The sequence below is a fragment of the Camponotus floridanus genome, unplaced genomic scaffold (genome assembly GCF_003227725.1).
Source record: "Camponotus floridanus strain SB8 unplaced genomic scaffold, Cflo_v7.5 scaffold47, whole genome shotgun sequence".
Lineage (NCBI taxonomy): Eukaryota > Metazoa > Arthropoda > Insecta > Hymenoptera > Formicidae > Camponotus > Camponotus floridanus.
The window spans coordinates 13,453-32,617 of record NW_020229625.1 but is presented as its reverse complement, the minus strand read 5'-3'; the positions used below and the strand labels follow the sequence as shown (position 1 = coordinate 32,617).

Sequence of the window (19,165 nt, the reverse complement as noted above, 5' to 3'; positions counted from 1 at the left end):
ATTATGTTGATAAATAAAAAATAAATTGACTGTAGATATAAATTAATAAATGTGATTATTACATTCCTTCATTTATATTCCATGATTGAAACTTTCAATGTTTTTTTATTTCTTTTTCATAGATTATCTTACCAATTACTTTTTATTGCATTAAATATCAAATATGATAAATTAAGAGCACGCATCTGTCCATGTATTACTGCGCATGCAATAGATTTTTCTCTTGTCCATGAAATAAATAGATAGATTACGAGAAACGTTCCATTTGATCAAAGCCATTCACAGCTGCAAAGTTTTTTCCACTAGACCAATCAAAAGATCCTGAATTGAATGTGGACGTAGATATTACTAGATTTACATGGATTAACATGGTTTCCTATCTATGTTATAAATTTTTATGAAATATATAAATAGCACGTAGATACATTCATTTTGTATAACATACGATATGTAATATCTGAAAAAGTCGTTTTTTCGTTATATATGCATATATGGATCATTACGTTAGAATCCAGGGAAAAAAATATCAACCTTAATTAACAATCTTATTTTATTTTTTTGACAATTGGAACGACAATTGGAATGACAATCGAAAACATAAATCTTAATTTCGATTTGATTACGTTACATAAAAGTAAATTTTTAAAAATGCAGCAATATTGTAAATTAAAATTGTTTATTTTTAGTTTGTTTAAAAATATATTATTTTTTATCGTTATTCATACTTTCAATGACACTTGGTTTGAATAATAACGCGTCGTTACATAAAATGCTGTACGCACATGATATGTTAAGATTATTGAACTGACACTCGCGATACACATGCGCCTAAATATAGATTACGATGTTCCACTTTTATCACGATCTTTACAGTCATCGCCTTACATTAATCACAAAGTTTATAAAAGGCACACAGTAACTAATGCATTTGTGCTTAAGTCTCATCTTCAACAAACGAACATTATCAAATAGGCGCTTCTTTTACAATCGAAAACAATAAATACATGAATCTTAATTTCGATTTGATTACGTTACATAAAGTTACATTACGTATATAAAAGTAAATTCTTAAATATGCTACAATATTGTAAATTAAAAATGTTTATATTTGCTTTAAAAAGATATTACATTTTATCGTTTATATTTTGAATGACACTAATTTGAAAAATAACGCATTGTTACATAAAATGCTGTACATGAAATATTTTGAATGAAACTAATTTGAAAAATAACGCGTCATTACGTAAAACGCGTCGTTATATAAAACGCTGTACATGGTGCGTTAAGATCATTGAATAGACACTCGCGATACACATGCCGAATTTAATTTATGATGTTCGACTCTTACTACGATCTGCATCGCTTTATATTAATCATAAAGCTTATTATAAAAGGCACGTAGTAGCGACCAATTCATTTGTGCTTAAACCTCATCTTCAACAAGAACATTATTGAGTAGAAGCCGCTTTTCTTATTGTAAAAAGCTTTCGGTGCAGTGACAATTCTAACGATGATGTTCCGAATCGCGAGCGTTATTGCTTTTTGCGCTTTATTAAGCGAGGCACGTAACTACAGCCATCGAGGGACTGATATTCGAGATCAAGATCTACCACCGGCAGATCAGCCAGCTTTAGTGGCTAGATACGTCGTTAATCAAGCTGGTAATTGACCAACGTAGTATCATTGGTAGAGAAAATTCGAAAATTAAAAATGAAGTACATATATAATGTAATGTAGTATGTAACAATATTACTCTTAATAAGTTGTCGTGGCTCTGCATTACAGTTATATGTACTAATTTTCTACTAATATATATATCATCCTATATATATCTTAACAGTACGTATATTGTTAATGCAAAATATATATTATATGTTCTCTGTATGTTGTCTTTAGACATTTTTTAACGTGTATATTGTTAGGATATATACATTTACAAGTATTTACATTTTTAATTTTTTTAGAAATTTAATTAAATACGAACAAATTTCAACAAAAAGAATTTTTCACAAGAATTTTTCTGCATATTTTTATAAAAAAAATATTCATATCGAAATTCATTATCGAAAATTAAAGCTGAAATTATAATAGAAACAATATGCGCGCGTTTCATATTTTATTATATATTTTACAAAAAATATACGAAATAAACGAAATATAGGCCGGTATTCATAGTCTGTTCTCATATTTAAGATCATCTTAAGTAAGATTTGAAAATGTTATACTGCTATTTCATTGGCTGAACAATCTTAATACGACCTAAGACCAGACTTAAGACAATTTTAAATATAAGATCGGATTATGAATACCGGCCATAGAAGTAGCGAGTTATATTGAGTATATGTATATATGTATATGTAATGCGCTGCTTGTTCTTGTCTTACCGTTGGTCTTGTTCTAAGCACATATATCTAGATATTAATTAATAAAAAACTCGTGCGCTGTAGCGAGTATGTACAACAATTCTTCGAATATTATGATACTCAAAATAATTTTATTGTTTTAAAGAGAAATTAGAGAATAGAAATCTTCATTAAAAATTACAAAATTTTATCATTTTCACTTTAAAATATTTCAATTCTTCTCTTGTATATAAGATAAAAGACAAAGAAACATGACTTGTGAATACAATTCGATCCATCGCGCATACAATCGAATGCATTAATGATGTATTCGGCATTTAAATATTTAAATAGTGTATCTCTGCGATCACAAAAATTAAGCCAATTTGATGTCATATAGATCAAATTTATGTATAAATATGTTTTGGTCTACATATATTTAACACCAATATGATATCAAATAGGATTACTTTGACTTGTGTTTTCCTTGGAATATTTATGAGAAACACATATCTTTTTGTTTATATAATTATTTTTATAATTATACTTTTTTATGTTTTATCGACAGATTATGCAGCCGTAGCGACGATAAGCACTCGAAAAGATATTGATACATATCCTGTTGCGAATGTAATCGCTTACAGCGATGGACTTATTGGAAATGGCACTGGAATACCTTATATGTATATTACCACTCATGACCATTACACAACCATTGTACAAGATCTCGATGTAAGTAAATCATATATATATAATGTAATCATAATATACAATGTGTATTGTAGAAAATTTGATGTGCGAGAAAGTAAAATGTCAAAATGAAACGTCAAAACGAATAAGAAAATTTTGTTATAAAAAAATTTCAAGTCATTTGGTGTATCCATGCAATGTTGCGATATTAATTATATTTTCAATTGGTCATCATATCATATCTTCTGATAAATTAAACCAATAATGTTTTGACAATAGGTTTTTGTATAATTTACATCATTATTTAATTCTATAATTAATTAATGATAGAAAAGCGGATCAGTTGTCAGCAGTATATCAGTTTTCTTCCTTCTCAACCTCTCCTTTTGCATATACGTTGAAATATTTGGTCATACATTATCTTGAATTAAAATATTATAATTAAATTAATCATTTAGCTTGTCTTTAAAAGGATCAAATCAATCACTTATTAATAAGAAAATTGGGAAAAATATCACAGCTTATATATATGTTTCTTTTGACAAAATTTTAATTTCCTTAATGCAATATTTTTTATCATATTAATAAAGTATCTAATTTATCTATTATGTCAAATATTTTGATGATCATATAATATAAATGCATTATTGCAGAAAGACAATCGCGCGACCCTTCTAATATCATTAGTATTAACAAATTATTGTGGAAATAATTTGGATGTAATGAACAAGCGATGTCCTAGCGTTTTGCTAACTGGAAAATTTGCAGCAGTCTGTATAAATTGTTACATTCTATTTATATTATTTGTATTATATTGATTTATTTATTATTTAAATTAATAATTAAATATAATTATAATTTTAATTATTATTATTATTAACATATTCAATTTAATTTATTCATTTTCAATTTTATATTATTATTATTAACATTGAATTATTATTATTATATAACGTTTAATTATTATTATTAATAGTTTCATTATTATTAATGGTAGGTGAACGATACTGCAGAGTATGAAACTGAAGCACAATTATTCTCCAAACGTCATCCGACATTGGAAAATCGGATTTCAGGTAATATCATATTTTATTACAGAATATCACTTAAAAATTGCATCAAATGACACTGTATTATTTATTTATATAGATCATTCTAAAGCCTACCTCGTCAAGTTCGACATACAAGAGATCGCTTTGGTAGACTTTAATATTGGAACAAAATACATTTCAATGGAAGATTATTTTCGTCCGCCGGTAAATCATATCGTAAATTAATTATACAACCGTTTTCTTGAGGAACACAAGTTTTCTCGTGTCTAATGAGTAGATTCGGTAAATATTATCACTAATAATCGTATGATATTGCTTTCTTTGAAAGAAGAAGCTAAAAGAAAATTTATATCTTTCAAAAATAGTAATCATATTATGTAATCATATATGTAATCATTATTATGTTGATATATTGGAAATAAATTGACTGCAAATATAAATTAATAAATGTCATTATTAAAATCCTTCATTTATATTCCTTGATTTAAATTTTCAATGCTTTTTATTTCTTTTCCATAGATTTTTTATTTCTTTTTCATAGATTATCTTACCAATTATTTTTTTATTGCTGTATATGTATATCATGTATGACAAATTAAGCACGCTTCTGTCAACGCTTGTGTTACTGCGCATGCGAAAGATTTTTCTCTTGTTTATGAAATAAGTAGATTTATGGCCATCATACACGAAATTGCATAGCTGCATATGCATAACATAAGACCAATGAGCATCGAGTATTATGTTATATAAGTCAATATGGCGATTTAATACTCGATGCTCATTGATACATATGGTCTTATGTTATGCATATGCAGCTATGCAATTTCGTGTGAGATGGTTCTTACGAGAAGCGTTCTATTTGAACCATAGCACCGAGATACTAATAAAGACCGATAGTTATATGGGATTTAGCGTAACCAGAAAAAAACGTGCAAAGTGCTGCTGTAAGTAACAAAATCTTTACATTATCAATAATAAAATAATGATTTGATACATAATTTGTCATTTTTTAAACAAGTTCATAAAAGATTTATACAATTTCGATAATAAAACAATAGCTGAATGTCCTAAAATACTCTTATGATTTAAATAACTCTTATAATTGTATTCAATAAAATCTAAACGGCCAGTAATATCATCAATCTTCCTTTATCTCTGAGCCCATCATGCCCACTTGATGGTCACGAAAATTTACCCAGGGCTGTCGGTCTTTAACCACAGATATCTATACTAGAATACTAACTTGCGTCAAATGCATACCTATAAAATTTATGTACTAAATTCTCACGCATACGTAACGTAGGTGAACAGCAGTCACGTGTATGGTTGATGATTATACATAAGTATGTAATTTGTGTACAAACTTACAGTTGAATAAAAGTTATTTTTAAATAATGTATAACCTTCTTCGTTTTTAATTAAAATTTATTACAGCCTAAAGATAAAATATATCAAAATATATTAAAAAGATATATGATATAATTAAAATCAAGATTAAAAATATATATAGAAGATTAAAAATATATAAAGATTAAAAATATATGTATATAACATTTATATATATTTATATTTATTTTATTACAACATTAAAAGTTTATAATGTAAAAAGTATAATTTTTAAGGTAAAAACTTAAGTTGACTACAAGTGTCCACCGTATTCCACCAATATTACGCGCGACCACCATATAATAGTTTTCGGAACAATTTTATGTAACATTGGGAGTTTTAAGAGAATACTCGACTGTGATTGGTTAATTTCTTAAGTCTTACGCCTTTAAATCTCATTGTAGACGTTGGTTTATCGGTCTAGTTATAGTATAGATATCTGTGTCTTTAACGGTATGGGCTCCCACACACGAAATTGCATAGCTGCATATGCATAGCTTAAGACCATATGAACTAATGAGCATCGAGTATTAAGTCGTCATATTGACTTACATAACGTAATACTTAATGTTCATTGATCCATATGATCTTATGTTATGCATATGCAACTACGCAATTTCGTGTGTGACGACCCTATCTCATCGGTAACCATTGCTATTCACAGCGGCAAAGTTTTTCCAATAGACCAATTAATTAAAGGATCCTAAATTGGATGTGGACGTGGATATCAGTAGATTTACATGCTTTCTTAGGATGGTTTTTCACTTGAAGCTCGACGCTCATTTTCAAAAACATCACGTGACTAAAAATAAAGATACCAATTCGTCATTTTTTGATCACATGATAGCCTTTCAAGCTAAAAGTGAGCGTCGAGCGTCAAATAAAAACCTACCCTTATCTATGTTATAAATTTACGTACGATATGTACATTGAAAGATCTGAAGAAGTAATTTTTTCGTTATATATGCATATATGTATCATTACAGAATCCAGGGAAAAAAATATCAACCTAAATTAACAATCTTACCTTATTTTTTCGAAAATTTGAATGACAATCGAAAACATGAATCTTAATATCAGTTTGATTACGTTATATAAAAATAAATTCTTAAATATGCTGCAATATTGTAAATTAAAAATGTTTATTTTTAGTTTGTTTTAAAAAGATATTATATTTTATCGTTGTTTATTTTGAATGACACTTAGTTTAAATAATAACGCGTCGTTACATAAAATTCTATACGCACATGATGCGTTATTGAACTGATACTCGCGATACATGTTCGGCTAAATTTAGTTTACGAAGTTCCACTTTTATGACGATCTTTACAGTCACCGCCTTACATTAATCACAAAATTTATAAAAGGCACGCAGAAACGACCAATGCATTTGTACTTAAGCCGCATCTTTAACAAGAACATTATAGAATAGAAGCCGCTTCTCTTACAATCGAAAACAATAAATACATGAAACTTAATTTCGATTTGATTACGTTACATAAAAGTAAATTCTTAAATACGCCGCAATATTGTAAATGAAAAATGTTTATTTTTAGTTTGTTTTAAAAATATATTATATTTTATTGTTGTTTATATTTTGAATGACACTTAGTTTGAATAATAACGCGTCGTTACATAAAACGCTGTACATGAAATATTTCTAATGAAGCTAATTTGAAAAATAACGCGTTGTTACGTAAAACGCGTCGTTACATAAAACGCTGTACATGATGTGTTAAGATCATTGAATGGACACTCGCGATACACATGCCGAATTTAATTTATGATGTTCGACTCTTACTACGATCTGCATCGCTTTACATTAATCACAACGCTTATTATAAAAGGCGCGCAGTAGCGACCAATTCATTTGTGCTTAAATCTCATCTTCAACAAGAACATTATCAAGCAGAAGCCGCTTCTTTTATTGTAAAAAGCTTTCGGTGCAGTGACAATTCTAACGATGATGTTCCGAATCGCAAGCGTTATTGCTTTTTGCGCTTTATTAAGCGAGGCACGTAACTACAACCTCGAGGACCACCATCGAGGGACTGATATTCGAGATCAAGATCTACCACCGGTAGATCAGCCAGCTTTAGTGGCTAGATATATCGTTAATCAAGCTGGTAATTAACCAACATAGTATTATTGGTAAAAAATTCGAAAATTAAAAATGAAGTACATATATAATATAATGTAGTATGTAACAATATTACCCTTAATAAATTATCGTGACTCTGCATTACGGTTATATGTACTAATTTTCTACTAATATATATATCATCCTATACATATCTTAACAGCACGTATATTGTTAATGCAAAATATATATTATATGTTCTCTGTATGTTTTCTTTAGACATTTTATTAACGTGTATATCACTCAAAAAAATGATCTTGCAACTATAGCAAAAATTTTCTAAATGCGAAAAATTAACTAAGGCAGATAAACGATTAGCGAATATTGTAATATCGTATATATGTTGCACGTAATCAATCTAAATGACAGAGACAGAATTTATATCTGAACTGTTTGTGAAATTTAGAAAGAAAGTTTTTCTGTGGCGTCTATCCATATTATGATCAATCCATATTTGTTATAAAGTTTGGCTGTAGTACACAAAATACTAGCAGCAAGAACAAATGAATATATAATCCTAAATTTTCTAGCAGATATTGCTAGAATGTTACTGCTATAAGTTCTAGCTGTGACAAACGATATTCTATCAGATACAAAAAATAGCGATGAATTTTGATTGCAACATCTAGAAATCTGCCTACATTAACAAAACATTTTTTTGAGTGATTGTTAGGATTATATACATTTACAAGTATTTATACAGATTGTTAGGATTATATACATTTACAAGTATTTATATTTTAGTTTTTTTTAAAATTTAATTAAACAATACGAACAAATTTTGACAAAAGAAATTTTCACAATCTGTATATTTTTATAAAAAAATATTTATATCGAAATTCATTATCGAAAATTAAAGCTGAAATTATAATAGAAACAATATGCGCGCGTTTCATATTTTATTATATATTTTACAAAAAATATACGAAATAAACGAAATATAGGCCGATATTCATAGTCTGTTCTCATATTTAAGATCATCTTAAGTAAGATTTGAAAATGTTATACGGCTATTTCATTGGCTGAAAAATCTTAACACGACCTAAAACCAGACTTAAGACAATCTTAAATATAAGATCGGACTATGAAATACCGGCGATAGAAGTAGCGAGTTATATTGAGTATATGTATATATGTATATGTAATATGCGCTGTTTGTTCTTTGCTTACCGTTGATCTTGTCCTAGCACATATTTGGCTAGATATCGATTAATAAAAAAAAATCATGCGCTGTATTAAGCATGTACAACGATTTCTTCGAATATTATGATACTCGAAATAATTTTATTTTTTTAAAAAGAAATCAGAGAATAGAAATCCATTGAAAATTACAAAATTCTATCATTTTCACTTTAAAATATTTCAATTCTTCTCTTGCATATAAGATAAAAGACAAAGAAACATGAATTGTAAATACAATTCGATCCATCGCATACAATCGAATGCATTAATGATGTATTCGGCATTTAAATATTTAAATATTGTATCTCTGCGATCACAATAATACAAAAATTAAGCCAATTTGATGTCATATTGATTAAATTTATGTCTAAATATGTTTTGGACTACATATATTTAACACCAATGTGATATCAAATAAGATTACTTTGACTTGTGTTTTCCTTGGGATATTTATGAGAAACACATATCTTTTTGTTTATATAATTATTTTTATAATTATACTTTTTTATGTTTTATCGGCAGATTATGCAGCCGTAGCGACGATAAGCATTCATAAAGATACTGATACATATCCTTTTGCGAATTTATTCTCTATCAGCGATGGACCTATTGGAAATGGCACTGGAATACCATATATGTATCTTATCCCTCTTCACTACACTTCTGAAAATCTGGATGTAAGTAAACATCGTACACTTATAATGTAATCGTAATATACAACGCGTATTCTAAAATATTTGATGAGGGAAAGTAAAATGTCAAAAAAAAACGTGAAAAAGAATAAGAAAATTTTGTTATAAAAAAAATTTCAAGTCATTTGGTGTAACCATGCAATATTGCGATATTAATTATATTTTTAATTGGTATATCATATCTTTGATAAATTAAACCGATAATAATGATTTGGCAATAGGTTATGGTAGAATTTACATCATTATTTAATTCTATAATTAATTAATCATGGAAAAGTGTATCAGTTGTCAACTGTCAATTATCAGTTGACAGCTGTCAGTTGCGTCAGCTTTATATCAGTTTTCTTCCTTCTCAACCTTCCCTTCATGATAACCATTAAAATATTTTGTCATACATTATCTTGAATTGATATATTATAATCAAATTAATCATTTAGCTTGTCATTAACGGGTTAAATCAATCACTTATTGATAAGAAAATTGGGAAAAATATCACATCTTATATACATGTTTCTATACATGTTTCTTTTTACAAAATTTTAATCTCTTTAATGCAATCTTTTTTATTTTATTGGTAAAATATCTAATTTATCTATCACGTCAAATATTTTGACGATCATATTATATAAATGCTTCATTATTGCAGAAAGATAATCGCGCGACTCTTCTAGTGTCATTGGCGGAAGGAAGTTATTGCAAAGATGAACATTTGGATCCAATGGACCCGCGAGAGGTCAATGGAGTGCTAGAGTTACGCTAACTGGAATAATTGTACCAGTCAGTATAAATTGTTACATTTCATTTATATTATTTGTATTATATTGATTTAATTATTATTTAAATTATTAATTAAATATAATTATAGTTTTAATTATTATTATTATTAACATTTTCAATTTTATATTATTATTATTAACATTAAATTATTAGTATTAACATTTACTTCTTATTATTAACGTTTAATTATTATCATTAATGGTTTCATTGTAGGTGAACGATACTGCAGAGCTTAAAACTGTAACACAATTATTCTTCGGTCGTCATCCGGCATTGCAAAATTTGCTCGCAGGTAATATTGCATTTTATTACAGAATATCACTTAAAAATTGCATCAAATGACATTGTATTATTTATTTATATAGATTATAAACCCTACTTCGCCAAGTTAATCCCAAATGTAATCAATGTGTTAGACAACTTTGGTGGATCAAAATACATTTCAGTGGAAGATTATTATCATCCGCTGAATCATACCGTAAATAAATTATATGAAGGTGCCTTTGTGTCTAACATCGTGTCTAACATCATGTCTAATGAGTAGATTCGGTAAATACTATCACTAATGAATTCCCCGAGGTTTAATAATCGTATGACATTGCTTTCTCCGAAGGAAGAAGTTGAAAAAGAATATATATATTTCAAAAATAGATATATAATCATATCATATAATATGTTATATTGATGTATTGGAAATAAATTGACTGCAAATATAAATTAATAAATGTCATTATTAAAATCTTTCATTTATATTCCTTGATTGAAACTTTCAATGTTTTTTATTTCTTTTCGATAGATTTTTTATTTCTATTTTATAGATTATCATACCAATTATTTTTTATTGCTATATCGTGTATGACAAATTAAACACTCGCTTCTATCAACGCTTGTGTTACTGCGCATGCATAAGATTTTTCTCTTGTTTATAAAATAAGTAGATTTATGGCCATCACACACGAAATTGCATAGCTGCATATGCATAACATAAGACCAATGAGCATCAAGTATTATATTATATAAGTCAATATGGCGACTTAATACTCAATGCTCATTGATTCATATGATCTTATGTTATGCATATGCAGCTATTCAATTTCGTGTGAGATGATCCTTACGAGAAGCATTCTATTTGAAACATAACACCGACGAAATACTATTAAAGACCGATGATGTTACGGGATTTAGCGTGACCCGAAAGAAACGTGCAAAGTGCTGCTGTATGTAACATAATCTTTACATTGTCGATAATAAAATAATGATTTGATACATATTTTGTCATCTTTAAAACAGGTACATAAAAGATTTATACATTTTTGATAATAAAACAATAGCTGAATGTCCTAAAATATATCCTAAAAGAATGTTCTCTTATGATTTAAATAACTCTTATAATTGTCTTCAATATAATTCAAAACGGCCAGTAATATCATCTTCTATTATCTCCGGGCCCATCGTACCCAATTGGTGGTCACGAAAATTTACTCAGGGCTGTCGATCTTTAACAGTATCTCGTCGGTGCCATAGCCATTCACAGCGGCAAAGTTTTTCCACTAAACCAATCAATTGAAAGATCCTTTATTGGATGTGAACATGATCACTAGATTTACATGGATTTACATGCTTTCTTAGGATGGATTTTCACTTGAAGCTCGACGCTCATTTTCTAGCGTCAAAAAACATCACGTGAGGAAAAATGAAGATACCAATTCTTCATTTATTGATCACATGATGTCTTTTGACTCTAAAAATGAGCGTCGAGCGTCAAATAAAAACTCACTCTTATCTATGTTATAAATTTTTATGAAATATATAAATACGCATACGTGGATACATTCATTTCATATAACATACGATATATAAATTGGAATATCTGAAAAAGTCGTATTTTCGTTATATATGCATATATGGATTATTACAGAATCCAGGGAAAAAATATTAATCTTAATTAACAATCTTATTTTATTTTTTCGACAATTGGAATGACAATCGAAAACATGAATCTTAATTTCGGTTTGATTACGTTATATACAAGTAAATTTTTAAAATTAAACGAATCAGTTTTAATGGCAATGCAAGTCGATCTAACACAGTTATTTATTATACAAACAAATAAGTATGGAACAAATTACAATGAAAACATTGCGAACATTTCGACCCTATTTTTGGACCCTCTTCTGCGCAAATGTGATGATAAAAAATAACAAATGTTTTATCGGAATCAATTATAAAGTTTGCCATCTAAAGTAAAGATAAATGTTTGGAAGTAAATTTTATTTTGTAGTTTTAACTTTTTAACTTTTTAATATTTATTTCTATATGATTCTATATTTAGTTTATATTTATTCGAATTATTCTAATTGTTATTGATTTTTAAAAAATTGACATGGGAATTTTAACCTCTTAATTTTTCAAGTTTAATTTCATTACTTATTTCCTCTTTTGTTATTCATATTAGTTTACATTATCTATTTAATTTTTTACTTTTTGTTTTTTAATTTCATATAACTTTTCTTTGACAAATTTGACTGATTTTATTACAGGCATCGTCAAAATAATGAGATAACGAAACATTTATTTTTACTTTAGACGGCACTTTATAATTGACTCCGATAAAACCTTTGTTATTTTTTATCATCACATTTGCGCTGAAGAGGGCCTGAAAAATAGGGTCGAAACGTTCGCAATCTTTTCATTGTAATTTCTTCCATACTTATTTGTTCGTATAATAAATAACTGTGTTATAAAATCGACACTTGACTCGTATTGCCATTAAAACTGATTTGTTTAATGTTATATTTCGAGACTTATATTTTTAATAATTGTAAATTCTTAAATATGTTACAATATTGTAAATTAAAAATGTTTAAATTTTAAAAAATATTATATTTTATCATTCTTTATGCTTTGAACTTTTGACACTTATTTGAATACTAACACGTCGTTACATAAAACGCACTTGATGTATTAAAATCATTGGACGGACACTCGCGATACACGTGTGCCTAAATTTTATTTATGATGTTCGACTCTTATTACGATCGTCACAGTCATCGCCTTACATTAATCACAAAGTTGATAAAAGATATGTAATAACGACCAATGCATTTATGCTTAAGCTTCATCTTCAACAAATAAACATTATCGAATAGAAGCCGCTTTCCTTACAATAAAAAACAATGAATATATAAATCTTAATTTCGATTTGATTACGTTACAGAAAAGTAAATTCTTAAATATGCTGCAATATTGTAAATTAAAAATGTTTATATTTGTTTTAAAAAGATATTATATTTTATCGTTGTATATATTTTGAATGACACTAATTGGAATAAAAACGCGTTGTTACATAAAACGCTGTACGTGCAAGATGCGTTAAGATCATTGAATGGACACTCGCGATACAAGTGCCGTATTTAATTTATGATGTTCGACTCTAATTATGATCTGCATCGCCTTACATTAATCACAAAGTTTATTATAAAAGGTGCGCAGTAGCGACCAATTCATTTGTGATTAAACCTCATCTTCAACAAGAACATTATCGAGTAGAAGCCGCTTCTCTTATTGTAAAAAGCTTTCGGTGCAGTGACAATTCTAACGATGATGTTGCAAATCGTGAGCGTTATCGCTTTTTGCGTTTTATTAAGCGAGGCACGTATCTTCAACGTTGAAAGGAACAGGACTCATCATTCTCATCATCGAGCTCATGATTTACCACCGAAGGCTCATCATCGAACTCATCATCGAACTCATTTACCACCGGCAAATGAGACAGCTTTAGTGGCTAGATACATCGTTAATCATGCTGGTAATTGATCAACGTAGTATTATTGATAGAAAATTAAAAAATTAAAAATGAAGTATATATATATATATATATATATATATATATATATATAAAACGTATTATAGTATATGTAACATGTATATAGTATATGTAACAATATTACTCTTAATAAGTTGTCGTGACTCTGTATTACGGTTATATGTACTACTTTTCCACTAATATGTCCCAAAACTCATAATCAATCTTTCAAAGACAGATTCCTGGGATCATTTGGAGACGATTTTTCCTCAGCGAAAATGTCGATGAAGACCATCATTTTTTGCATATTCCCGATTTTTGTCATCATATATCTTTGCAATTAAGCCTTAAATTAAAACTCAACTAAAGTAAACTCTATTTAAAATTAATCGAAGAATGTGGTTTTGTTAATATTTTATTTCTGCAAAGCTTAGTTTACGAAAAACCCCTTATTTCCAATCACTTATAATTCGAAAATTATTAGTGCCTCGATATTTTCGTTGAGAAAAAATCGTCTTCAGATGATCCCAGGAATCTGTCTTTGAAAGATTGATTATGAGTTTTGCGACACCCTATGTATATCATTCTACACACACCCTAACAGCATGTATATTGTTAATGCAAAATGTATATTATATGTTCTCTGGATATTTTTTAGACATTTTTTTAAACATGTATATTCTCATATAGTATCCTATGTCCAAAAGACATTAACAGGCCATCCTGAAGATGTCTAATCGTCCAAAGATATCTTCTGGATACCTTCTAGACATTTTTGGATATGCATACTATGTGAGTTGTTAGGGTATATATATTTACAAGTTTTTACATTTAAATTCTTTTAGAGATTAAAAACAAACAAATTTCGGCAAAAGAATTTTTCACAATTTGTGTATTTTTATAAAAAAATATTCATATCTTCAGTATCGAAAATTAAAGCTGGAATTATAATAGAAACACTATGCGCATTTTATATTTTATTATATGTCTTACAAAAAATATACGAAATAAACGAAATATAGGCCGGAGTTCATAGTCCGTTCTTATATTTAAGATCATCTTAATCTTAATAAGTTTTAAAAATGTTATACGGCTATTTCATTGGCTAAGGAATCTTAAGACGACTTATGACGATCTAAGACCAGACATAAGACAATCTTAAATATAAGAACGGACTATGAATATCGGTCATAAAAGTAGCGAATTGTATTAAGTATATATATATATGTGTGTGTGTGTGTGTGTGTGTGTGTGTGTGTGTGTGTGTATATATGTAATGCGTTATTTGCTTTTGTCTTACTATTGATCTTAAGCCATGCATATATTTTTCTAGATATCGATTAATAAAAAATTCATGCTATGTACAACGATTTCTTTGAATATTACAATACTCATAAAATAATTTTATTGTTTTAAAGAGAAATCAGAGAATAGAAATCCTCATTAAAAATTACAAAATTCTATCATTTTTACTTTAAAATATTTCAATTCTTCTCTGGCATAAAAAACAAAGAAACATGACTTGTGAATACAATTCGATCCATCGCGCATACAATCGAATGCATTAATGATGTATTCGGGACTCAAATATTTAAATATTGTATCTCTGCGATCACAGTAATACAAAAATTAAGCCTATTTGATATTATATTGAACAAATTTATGTCTAAATATGTTTTGATCTATATATTTAATATCAATAATATGTCAAATAACATTACTTTGACTTGTCTTTTCTTTGGGATATTTATGAGAAACACATACCTTTTTGTTTATACACTTTTTAAGATAATTATTTTTATAATTATACTTTTTTTATGTTTTATCGGCAGAGTGGGCAGCCATAGCGACGGTAAGCGTTCAAAAAGATACTGATACATATCCTGTTGCGGATGTAGTCTCTATCAGCGATGGACCTATTGAAAATGGCACTGGAATACCATATATGTATATTACCCCTCTTGACACCACTACTCAAAATCTGGATGTAAGTAAACATCGTACACATATATAATGTAATCGTAATATACAATGCGTATTCTAGAATATTTGATGAGAGAAAGTAAAATGTCAAAAAAAACGTGAAAAAGAATAAGAAAATTTTGTTATAAAAAAAATTTCAAGTCATTTGGTGTATCCATGCAATATTGCGATATTAATTATATTTTTAATTGGTATATCATATCTTTGATAAATTAAACCGATATAATGTTTTGGCAATAGGTTATGGTATAATTTACATCATTATTTAATTCTCTAATTAATTAATCATGGAAAAGCGTATCAGTTGTCAACTGTCAATTGTCAGCTGTCAGTTGTCAGCTGTCAGTTGGCGTCAGCTTTATATCAGTTTTCTTCCTTCTCAACCTTCTCTTCATGATAATCATTAAAATATTTTGTCATTCATTATCTTGAATTTATATATTATAATCAAATTAATCAATTAGCTTGTCATTAAAGGCTCAAATCAATTACTTATTGATAAGAAAATTGGGAAAAATATCACATCTTATATACATGTTTATATACATGTTTCTTTTTACAAAATTTTAATCTCTTTAATGCAATATTTTTTATTTTATTGATAAAATATCTAATTTATTTATCACGTCAAATATTTTGACGATCATATTATATAAATGCTTTATTATTGCAGAAAGATAATCGCGCGACTCTTCTAGTGTCATTGGCGGAAAAAAGTTATTGCAAAGATAAACATTTAGATCCAATGGACCCGCGATGTGCTAAAGTTACGCTAACTGGAATAATTGTACCCGTCAGTATAAATTGTTACATTTCATTTATATTATTTGTATTATATTGATTTAATTATTATTATTTAAATTATTAATTATTATTATTTAAATTATTAATTAAATATAATTATAGTTTTAATTATTATTATTATTAACATTTTCAATTTTATATTATTATTATTAACATTAAATTGTTAGTATTAACATTTAATTATTATTATTAACGTTTAATTATTATCATTAATGGTTTCATGGTAGGTGAAAGATACTGCAGAGCTTAAAACTGTAACACAATCTTTCTTCGGTCGTCATCCGGGATTGCAAAATTTGCCCGCAGGTAATATCTCATTTTATTACAGAATATCACTTAAAAATAGTATCAAATGACATTGTATTATTTATTTATATAGATCATCACTTCTACTTTGCCAAGTTAGAAATACTTAACATCGATTTGTTAGACGGCTTTGGTGGATTAAAACACATTTCAGTGGAAGATTATTATCATCCGTCGCTGAATCATACCGTAAATAAATTATACGAACGTGCCTTTGTGTCTAACATCGTGTCTAACATCGTGTCTAATGAGTAGATTCGGTAAATACTATCACTAATGAATTCCCCGAGTTTTAATAATCGTATGACATTGCTTTCTCTGAAGGAACAAGTTGAAAAAGAATTTATATTTTTCAAAAATAGATATATAATCATATTATGTGATGTTGATGTATTGGAAATAAATCGATTGCAAATATAAATTAATAAATGTCATTATTACATTCCTTCATTTATATTCCTTGACTTAAACTTTCAATGTTTTTTATTTCTTTTCCATAGATTTTTTATTTCTTTCTCAGATTATCTTTCCAATTATCTTTTATTGCTGTATATCATGTATGACAAATTAAACACGCGCTTCTGTCAACGCTTGTGTTACTGCGCATGCGATAGATTTTTTTCTTTTTCATGAAATAAGTAGATATACGAGAAGCGTTCCATTTGAACCGTAGCCATTCACAATGGAAATTTTTCCACTAGACCAATCAATTGAAAGATCCTGAATCGGACATAAATGCCATATTATATTACTAGATTTGCACGGATTTACATGCTTTCCTATCTATGCTATAAATTTTTATGAAATATATAAATAGGCGCACGTGGATGTATTCATTTCACATATCGTACGGTATGTACACTGGAATAGCTGAAAAAGTGTCTTTTCAAGATCGAAAAATACAAAATATAAATAAACATATTTGGAAATAATTTTATTTCAGTAATAACTTTTAATTATTATTAGTGTGCAGCAAAATTACGTGACAGGTTATGTCTTTCCGAGGACGCGGCGGTGGTTTTAGAGGAGCCGGTGGTTTCAGAGGTGGCCGAGGTGGCGGAGGATTTAATAGAGGACGTGGCGGCGGTTTTGATAGAGGCAGAGGGTATCTCATCAATATTGAAAATATTATTGATATCATACAAAATATTGCTTAATTAAATTTTTTTAAGTTAATTACAAGACATCTTAAGTAAACATTGTTTTTTTGTCAATCATATAGGTATGATCAAGGGCCTCCAGAAACAGTAACACCATTAGGACACTATCAGTGGCCTGTAGAAGATATGATAGTTGTTAAAGGAGAAATTGAACAAATACCGTTTTTTAATGCACCCATTTATATGGCGAATAAACAACAAATAGGAAAGATAGATGAAATATTTGGTAATATTCGTGACTATTATGTATCTGTTAAGTTAGAAAATGCAAAGCCCTCCAGTTTTGAGAAAGATGCTCAGGTATGTCGATATTAAATATAAGAAGCTTATATAAAAGTTTACTATTTCTATTAATTTGTATTAGTTTTACATGGATATTATGTATTATCTAATTGTTATTTATTTGTTTTAGTTGTACATTGATCCAGCAAAACTGCTGCCTCTCCAAAGGTTTTTACCGAAACCTCCCGGAGAACAGAAAAGAGGTGGCGGAGCTGGTCGAGTTATGAAAAGAGGTGGCAATGCTGGAGGAAGGAGAGGAGGTGGTGGTAGAGGTGGCAGAGGAGGAGGCTTTGGTAATAGAGGTGGTAATGATGGAAGATTTAGAGGACATGGAGGAGGTGGTGGATTCAATCGTAACAGTTCAGGAGGAGGTGGTGGATTCAATCGTAACAGTTCAGGTGGAGGTCGTGGGGGAGGAAGAGGACGGTGGTAGAATCTAAGAATAATTTTATAAGGAGTATATTTTTTTCAAAATAAGTAACAAATCCTCTATAAGATATGACTATATATATATATATATATAATTGTATTATACATCATAAGAATAAATATTCTGGCTGTGTG

The 19,165-nt window shown here is 28.3% G+C and overlaps 3 protein-coding genes and 1 pseudogene across 4 annotated transcripts; all 4 read left to right on the top strand.

The window, feature by feature from the left end:
- Positions 1-1,396: 1,396 nt before the first annotated feature.
- Positions 1,397-4,388, top strand: LOC105253296 (protein CREG1). The gene is made up of 5 exons (XM_025412087.1): positions 1,397-1,661; positions 2,911-3,074; positions 3,686-3,802; positions 4,030-4,108; positions 4,182-4,388. Exons 1-5 carry the CDS (start codon positions 1,511-1,513, stop codon positions 4,307-4,309), a joined length of 639 nt encoding a protein of 212 aa, XP_025267872.1. The 5' UTR covers positions 1,397-1,510; the 3' UTR covers positions 4,310-4,388.
- A 2,969-nt stretch (positions 4,389-7,357) lies between these two features.
- Positions 7,358-10,878, top strand: LOC105249047 (annotated as a pseudogene).
- Positions 10,879-13,751: 2,873 nt separating this feature from the next.
- On the top strand, positions 13,752-17,580 carry LOC105249045 (protein CREG1). The gene is made up of 5 exons (XM_011254198.3): positions 13,752-14,069; positions 15,899-16,053; positions 16,723-16,842; positions 17,081-17,159; positions 17,233-17,580. The coding sequence occupies exons 1-5, from the start codon at positions 13,862-13,864 to the stop codon at positions 17,412-17,414; spliced, it is 744 nt and encodes a 247-aa protein (XP_011252500.2). The 5' UTR covers positions 13,752-13,861; the 3' UTR covers positions 17,415-17,580.
- Positions 17,581-17,923: 343 nt separating this feature from the next.
- LOC105249044 (H/ACA ribonucleoprotein complex subunit 1) lies at positions 17,924-19,111 on the top strand. Of its 2 annotated transcripts, XM_011254197.3 has the most exons (5): positions 17,924-18,011; positions 18,126-18,264; positions 18,382-18,619; positions 18,732-18,939; positions 18,973-19,103. In XM_011254197.3, the coding sequence occupies exons 2-5, from the start codon at positions 18,152-18,154 to the stop codon at positions 19,032-19,034; spliced, it is 621 nt and encodes a 206-aa protein (XP_011252499.1). In that variant the 5' UTR covers positions 17,924-18,011; positions 18,126-18,151; the 3' UTR covers positions 19,035-19,103. The 2 variants fall into 2 exon arrangements, with proteins under 2 accessions (XP_011252499.1, XP_011252498.1); XM_011254196.3 differs by having other exon boundaries at positions 18,732-19,111.
- The last annotated feature ends 54 nt before the right edge of the window (positions 19,112-19,165 follow it).

Coding starts and splice junctions, on each gene's coding strand:
- LOC105253296 (XM_025412087.1), top strand. CDS start 1,511: ATGATGTTCCGAATCGCGAGCGTTATTGCTTTTTGCGCTTTATTAAGC. Junction 3,075..3,685: donor CCATTGTACAAGATCTCGAT/GTAAGTAAATCA, acceptor GCATTATTGCAG/AAAGACAATCGCGCGACCCT. Junction 3,803..4,029: donor TAACTGGAAAATTTGCAGCA/GTCTGTATAAAT, acceptor TATTAATGGTAG/GTGAACGATACTGCAGAGTA.
- LOC105249045 (XM_011254198.3), top strand. CDS start 13,862: ATGATGTTGCAAATCGTGAGCGTTATCGCTTTTTGCGTTTTATTAAGC. Junction 14,070..15,898: donor ATACATCGTTAATCATGCTG/GTAATTGATCAA, acceptor TTTTATCGGCAG/AGTGGGCAGCCATAGCGACG. Junction 17,160..17,232: donor ATTGCAAAATTTGCCCGCAG/GTAATATCTCAT, acceptor TTATTTATATAG/ATCATCACTTCTACTTTGCC.
- LOC105249044 (XM_011254196.3), top strand. CDS start 18,152: ATGTCTTTCCGAGGACGCGGCGGTGGTTTTAGAGGAGCCGGTGGTTTC. Junction 18,265..18,381: donor GGTTTTGATAGAGGCAGAGG/GTATCTCATCAA, acceptor TCAATCATATAG/GTATGATCAAGGGCCTCCAG. Junction 18,620..18,731: donor GTTTTGAGAAAGATGCTCAG/GTATGTCGATAT, acceptor TATTTGTTTTAG/TTGTACATTGATCCAGCAAA.